Here is an 8,264-nt window from a genome sequence, read left to right as displayed (position 1 = left end):
TAGTTTAAATGTAATAAGATGTGCGTTATAGATCAAGTGATCTTAAGTTTGAATTGACGGAGTTTGAGTTAACGGAGTTAACCTGAAATTGACGAGTGTCACAATGTAACTCTTGAATGATCTGAAGACTGGAATCTGGAATACACAATTGGTTTCCCTTGAAAAGGAAACCGTCATGCACTTGAAAATCTGACCTCTTCCCATATTGCACATCCTGCACAACAACATAAAAATAAGGGTCCACCATTAGATGCTCCATGAAGGTGTCTACACTTGTCACACCAACCCTCATAGAATCAAGCAAATTACTCCTCCTACTCAAAGCATCTGCCAACCGATTTAAAACCCTAGACTTGTGTTTCACCATAAAAGTAATTTTTTTCAAGCAAGCCATTCACCTTGTGTGCTTATGAGACACCTTGTCCTGACTACGAATATGCCTCAATGAATAATGATCCGTGAAAAGAACAAAGTCCTTATGGAACAAGTAGTGACGCCAATGTTTCACAACCTGGACCACTGCATAAAGCTCAATATCATAAGTGCTATAACGAAGCTTTGCACCTATCAACTTTTCACTAATATAGGCCACGGGCCGCCCTCCTTGACTTAGAACTACCCCAATTCCACCCTGCGAGGCATCTGTATGTAGCTCAAAAGCTTGAGAAAAGTTTGGTAATACTAGAATCAGTGCCGTTGTAAGTTTTTCTTTAATTAACTGGAAAGCTGACTCAGCATCTTCACTCCATATAAAGGTCTTCCCTTTCATACAGTCTGTCATTGGTGCCATGATAGAATTGAAATTTTGTATGAATCGTTTATAGAATGAAGCAAGACCATGGAAACTGTGTACTTCAGTTATTGAATTTGGGGTTGGCCAACGCTTAATGGCTGCAACTTTAGACTCATCTACCTGTATTCCTTCCCTCGAAACAACATATCCCGAAAAGAGAACTTTTGGGCCATGAAGACACACTTTTGCTTGGCTGCATACAAACTGTCTTTGCGAAGTAAGGTCAAAACCTATCGTGTATGGATAACATGCTCACCAATATTAGCACTATAAATGAGAACATCATCAAAATACACCACCATGAATTTACCGATAAAAGGCCTAAAAATCTGGTTCATTACTCGCATAAAAGTGCTAGGGGCATTTGATAAACCAAAAGGCATCATCAACCACTCATACAACCCTTCATGAGTCTTGAAGGCGTCTTCCACTCATCACCCAGCCTAAGGCGAATTCGATGATGCCCACTCTTTAAATCCAGTTTCGTGAAAATAGTGGCACCACTTATCTGGTCAAGTAATCTTGTTGATGGCACGACTGTCAACAAACATACGCCATGTTCCATACTTCTTGAGGGTCAACAGAGCAGAGACAGCACAGGGACTCATGCTTTCCCGAACATACCCGTTAGAAATCAAGTCTTCAACCTGTCGGCGCAACTCCTCATGCTCATTAGGACTCATTCTATAGTGTGGCTTATTAGGTAGTTGGGCACCTAGTTCTAAATCAATATGGTGCTGGATGTCATGCAAAGGGGGGCAAACCATCCGGCAACTCATCAGGAAATATATCAACAAATTCATCAAATAATGTAGCCATAGCTTCAGGAATTTCAGTCTCCTCAGACACTTCCCTCCCTAACAACACAAAAACGGTTTCTGCATCTTATAACTCATATGCAAACTGACTAATAGTCAAATAATTACCGGAAGGCTTTGTGACCAACTCTTTTGGCTTGCTAGGAACAAGAGTTATCTTCACACGACCCAACATAAAGCTGTAAGTATTTGAACGCCCGTTATGTTCAATTCTACGATCAAATTCCCAAGGCCTACCCAACAATAAATGACATGTATCCGTAGCAACCACATCACACCAAACATCATCTTTATATGTTGTACCAACAAAAAAAAAGAAACAAGAGCTCGCTTGGATACCGTTACCTCGCATACCTTCTTTAGCCATTGTAGCTTATATGGTTTGGAACGACTCTCTGTTTTCAAAGCCAGCTTACAAACTGCCTCTTCTGAGATCAAGTTATCACAACTTCCAGATCAATAACAAAGGTGCAAACCTTCCCCAAGACACTACACGTGGAGTGAAATATGTTATGCTTAAGCCAATCATCACCATCTACCTTTAGTGTATAGCAAGAATGCCTAACCACCAAGTTCACCCCCACATCACCGGCCACAAACTTTTCCTCGTACTCGGGTTCTTCATCATACTCTGGGGATTTTCATAATCTTCATACTGATCATCCTCAGATTCAATAAACAAATGCCTCTTACCAGCCTGTCTCACCACACTTAAAAAAAATCACCCACTACTACTAGCCCCCTTATAAGATGACCCGATATGGTTAACCCCATGCCTCTGCTGACTAGGCACGACATGAGTTCCTCCACAACCCAACCCTGAATTCCCTCTAGCAGGGGCGGGTGAATATGAACCGCCCACCCGACGGTTTTGTTTTTCAAAAGCCAATGCCCGTTGGTGCGCCTCAGGGATTCATAACATATCAAAAAGATTTACAGAGTCCAAGATCTGAACCCTTAAACCCCAATATACTATACCGAGCAACAGGTTACTCATTTGTTTCTTGAATATCATTACGAGCAACCAATTGGTAAAACTCGATTGTATAATCATCAACCGATCTTGATCCCTGCTTCAGATATAGCAAACGTTGATACATCAACCGTTGGAAGTTGTGAGGAAAAAGGTTAGACTGCAAACATTTTTTCATCTTGGCCCATGTCACAATCCTTGACTTCCCGAGCCTTGCTCGTGTTAGCTTCAATTGTTGTCATCATGCTGATGCCCTCCCACGTAGCCTGGTAGCGATCAAAGACACCCGCTTATTTTCAGTTACCTCTTTGAATTCAAACACCTCCTCTACAGTAGCCGGCAAATCAATGAACCCTTTCAAATCCAAGCTAGTCCCATTAAATTCTGGAATATCGATTCGCATCCCTGCATCCCAACGCCGATTGCCATCTCCATGTTCTTGCCTTGGTTCCATCTCATAAATCTCTTCGGAAGACGAACCATCATTACCAAAAAAATGGATTATCAAAGTCACCCCCTCCATGTTTTCAGTGGCCTGCCTTCTACGATTCATCAAGTCATCCATTCGATCAATTAGTTGATCGACCACTTGATCCAATCGTTGCTCCACCCGTTCCATAAAGAGTTGTTTCAACTCTCGTTCATAAACCTCATCGACTGGTCTGCTTCTCCTTGGATGCATTTTGAGCCAGGAATTCGGCTCTGATACCAACTGATGCAGCGTACTAATCGTAAACGAAGGATAATCACATTGATTCTACGAATACCCGTGATGATCCTTCCCCAAACCCCCAAATTCGACCCCAAAAGGCAGAAATTTGAAATGCCAAAGTATTTTTATTAAATTCTGATCAATGATTAGTCACTAGACATCATAGCATATTAATAACACATCCAAAATGGGCTTGGGCCAACACAAACAACCACATGCTCAACAACAGCCCAAAAGAAAACCCAAAAACTAGACAAAAAGCATAAAAGTGACCCAAAAGTGTATATAGAAGGCTTATTTTGGAAAAAAAAAACGGGATAAACCACCTATGGCCGGTTACCAAAACATGGCCCACGTTTCAACGGTCGTTTTGATTGGTAGCACGCTTGAAACGGAGGCCCGTAGCCTAAGTTATACCCATTTTTGTGCAGCATCTCTGGAATCGCAATCTTGGGCCTCCAGAAACATCATGGCATGATCTTCTATGTTGGTATGTTGCTTCGATGAGGGCTTCATGATGATGATCGTATGAATTGTTTAACAACAATAACTGATAGAACACAATTGATATAGCGGATGGAATAGGAAAAACAAACTGATGTAAAGATAATTTTATTGAACATAGAATACACGTACATCAATCCTTTACATCGACCCTTATATACTTGTTGACATGAACGGTTGTTTTAACTGTTTCCTAACCGTTCATGTTAACTGTTCAACAATATGACACACCCCTAAATACATACTAGCTGGACAGGCCCATTACATATTAAAAACAAACAAAGGCTTTTAAAATACAAGTTCAACCCATTTACTAATAAAACTAAAATAGTCTTGACCCAATAAACAAATTAAACATGATATTTACTTGAGCAGCCTGACTTATAAATTTTGATCGAGAGATTAAATTCCAACACACCCCCTTTATCTCTTGATCATCTGCTGCTCTTTTCCTTGACATGATTAGAAAATAATTTCAAATGAGCTTGACTCATTTGAATCTTTCTAGCTTGCATCTTTAACAGCCTCGTCTTCAATATTTTCAAAGTGGTTGTTTGACGGTCCAGTTTGCTGATAACTTGCACTTATTTTCTTAATAGGCAGGGCCTTGATCTTCTCTTCATTGCTACTTGTTTCGCCTATGTTATCAACAAGTTCTTTCAAATCTTCGTCTTCAAAGTACCCTCTTTTTGTGATTGTTTGATAATACCATTCGAGTGTGTTTAAGTACTTATAGTAGACCATTTGAATATCGCTACCTTGATCAATTCGAAAACTCAACTTGACTGCCAAATCAGTCCATTTTTTACCCTGAGTAACCTTCCTAAAACCTCCAAGCATATGAACTTCCATATACAAATCAAGTAGATCGACAATAATACCATCTTCTAACTTAGGGGGAAACTCTTTTCCCTTTTCATTTTGAAGGTTTTCTATGAACCATTTAACAAGATCTTTGAATTCGGTTTTAAGAAAGTTTCTATGTTTAAGGAACATATTGTGAACTTGTATCATATTCATAAACATGATACATATGTCCCAGTTTACACCAATCTTGTTTCCCTCCTTTACTTCTTCCAAATAATCAAACATTATATTGGCCTCATGTTGATGGAATTTTAACAAACTTAGGGAATTGGGCTTTACAAGTTCTTTATCTTTTCCGGCCTTTAAATTCCCAGAATTCCCACTTTTATCAACATTTGAGATTTCTTTAAAAGTCTTTGAAACAACACATGTAGGCCCATCAAAAACTATATCAAATCCTTGCAACATCAATTGTTCCTTATTGAAAATATTTTTTTGTAGATTTAGGAACATATTGAATATGAGGAATCCTTTCTATCTTATCATCCACAACAATTTCGGTCAACCCTAGCCCGTAAACAAACATCGGATTATTTTGGTGATCTTTTTCCACTTTATATGTGGATTTAAAGTCACAAAACAAAGTCAAACTACTTGTTTGATGTTTCTTTATACTAGGGTTTACATACCAAATGTTATCCTAATTGCCATAGTCCGTCCCCTTAACAAGATAATCCATATCTACTGGTTTGGATTCACTAGGGAAAATAAACTTGGATAACTTACTTGGACATGCATAAGCATAGTGACCATAATTTTGACAACGATAACAACGAACTTCTGAGAGATTTTCCAGACTACTCGGTTCCATATCGCCTTTACCACAAAATCGTGCACCATGGCCTTCCTTCTTTCTTCTGGGTGCATTTGCAAGACGATGTCGGTGGAATTTCGCCCGGTTTACAATTCTCTTCGTTACCTGATGTTTGAAATGATTCTGAGATGAAACCCTAGGCAAATCTTCCTGCAACAATAACTGTGACAACGCAGTTGATAATCGTCTCACCGGTGACGTCTTCCTACCGTTGCAGGAACTTCCAATCGTACGGATCGACTCGAGCCCATTGGCTCTGATAGCACTGTTGGTATGTTGCTTCGATGAGGGCTTCATGATGATGATCTATGAATCGTTTAACAACAATAATTGATAGAACACAATTGATATAGTGGATGGAATAGGAAAAACAAACTGATGTAAAGATAATTTCATTGAACATAGAATACACGTACATCAATCCTTTACATCGACCCTTATATACTTGTTGACATGAACGGTTGTTTTAAATGTTTCCTAACCGTTCATGTTAACTGTTCAACAATATGACACAACCCTAAATACATACTAGCTGGACCACAGGCCCATTACATATTAAAGACAAACAAAGGCTTTTAAAATACAAGTTCAGCCCATTTACTAATAAAACTAAAATAGTCTTGACCCAATAAACAAATTAAACATGATATTTACTTGAGCAGCCTGACTTGTAAATTTTGATCAGGAGATTAAATTCCAACATTCTACACTTGGGCCCACATCACTTCATAACGACTTTGATGTGGAATTTGATGAACATAGTGGCTTCCGAATTTTAATTTTTCTTAATGTGTCATGATGATTATTTGAGATGGAGAATTGAACAAGAAATGTAATGCCCTGAACCGGTAGCCCTACTTTAGCGCCGGATTTACTCATAAACACAGTTCTACAAATCAGAGTTTATTAAAACTTTTCGCGGAATATAAAACATCAATCATTCGTTACAAAACATTAGATCTTTTCTTTTATACCATAACCCAAAACATTATTTTTAAAACATCTTTTCTTCTATCTTCATATGCCAGCCGTTCAATCCATGCCATGTGCCATCCTCATGCTAGCTCTTTAACTACTCACCTGCGTGCATACTAAAAGTCAGCTACGCTGAGTGAGTTCTAGTTAATCAAGCAACTTATTATACGACCACTACATACATCTTATACGTATCCGAAGAAACGTAGCCCACTATCTGACCTGCTCACCTTACTACTTTACCTCTTATTTACCCCTACCGCTTAGCCACTTTAATAACGAATGACGTTATGCCACTTTGCCACTTAATAACGAATAACGTTATGCCACTTTGCCACTTTAATAACGAAGTCACGTATAGGCTTACCCTACCACGTACTATCGTCATGCCACTAACACTCTTACTAGACTTTTGCTACTTCTAACACACTCTACCTCTACTTGTCTACAACACACTTCATATCATTACATCATTTACAAAATAACCAAGTTACATCATAACATTTACACACTTATAACCACTTAGAGATCATTTCCCTTGCCGACACGTGCAATATCCGAAGATCGTTCACGTACCGACAAGCTTTCTTTCATAACGTTTATACATCATCCTTACATTACATACAATATTCATATCTTTACTTATAACCTGACAGTACATGTAATATTCGAAGATCGTTCATGTACCGACAAGCAGACAATCATACCTCGTTTTACTTTCATACCTTTATCCATACATATCATGCATACATTAATCATAACATTTCAGCTTGTCAGTACGTGCAATATCCGAAGATCGTTCACGTAGCCATCATTCATAACTTTCACATAATCACATAAGGCATATACTTATCACATAGGATAAGTGTATTAACAATCACATCGAGTATGCACACAGCCCCGAAAACATAACACATAAATGGGGCTAGAAACTCACCTGAACTCTGCTTCTTCCTCCGATAGTTGTTAATCCCTTATTTAACTGAGCTCGGCTACTGTACAAGTTACACGTATCAATACTCATCTGATATAATCTAGTGGACTCGTGTTAGCTTACTTTTAGCATTTTAGGGTTTTTCCTTTATTTAACTCTCTTGCATTATATCACATTAGGTCCTTACAATGCATTCCTTGTATATTTATACGGGTCTCATTGTAGGCGAACTTGGATATAAGAGAACATATCAGTAAGCGAACTTATGTAAGCGAACTTAATCAGTAAGCGAACTTATGTAAGCGAACTTATGTAAGCGAACTTAATCAGGAAGCGAACTTAACCAGGAAGCTTGCTGTAGCGAGCTGCTACTACCATGGTTCGTTTTACCATCCAAAACACGCATTTCGTGACCTTAATTCGCTTATTAAGGTTCGACCTTAGCCCCAACCGTTCCCTAGACCAATTGCGGCCTAAACTTGACCCGAACAATTCATAAAGTTTGATCTTTTAAGCTAAAATGTTCCAACTAGATCTAGGGTTCATTTTAGACGAGCCATTCATGTTTACGGGATTGTTAGATCCATATAATCATAAAGTTTACTACTTTATGTTTCTTTTAGACTCGATCTATCATACGTTTAAGTTTTCAAGGCCAAACGTTAATAAAAATATAAAAATTAAGATCAAGAACATACCTTTATAGGTTCGTTTGGTCTCGGTTAGTTTGCTTACGAATTTAAAACCTTGAACCTAGCTTGTGTATGGAAGATCTATCTATATTCGGCTTGATTTTGGTCTTGGATCTCGTTTCTCTCTCATGGCCGTTAGTATGTAGGTGTGTGTGTGTGTTTTTTTGAGTGTGTGGAGAATA

General features: G+C 38.5%; 1 protein-coding gene across 1 annotated transcript; it reads right to left on the bottom strand.

The window, feature by feature from the left end:
• Positions 1-1,305: 1,305 nt before the first annotated feature.
• LOC143606112 (uncharacterized) lies at positions 1,306-1,978 on the bottom strand. Its single transcript, XM_077081994.1, has 3 exons — positions 1,720-1,978; positions 1,558-1,650; positions 1,306-1,514 (listed from the first exon to the last, which is right to left on the bottom strand). Exons 1-3 carry the CDS (start codon positions 1,976-1,978, stop codon positions 1,306-1,308), a joined length of 561 nt encoding a protein of 186 aa, XP_076938109.1.
• Between the last annotated feature and the right edge of the window lie 6,286 nt (positions 1,979-8,264).

Source organism: Bidens hawaiensis, unplaced genomic scaffold, assembly GCF_021521415.1.
Source record: "Bidens hawaiensis isolate Kalapana, Puna unplaced genomic scaffold, B.hawaiensis_p1.1 tig00002123_1, whole genome shotgun sequence".
NCBI lineage: Eukaryota > Viridiplantae > Streptophyta > Magnoliopsida > Asterales > Asteraceae > Bidens > Bidens hawaiensis.
The sequence above is the reverse complement of the archived record's forward strand: the minus strand, read 5'-3'. Positions and strand labels throughout refer to the sequence as shown.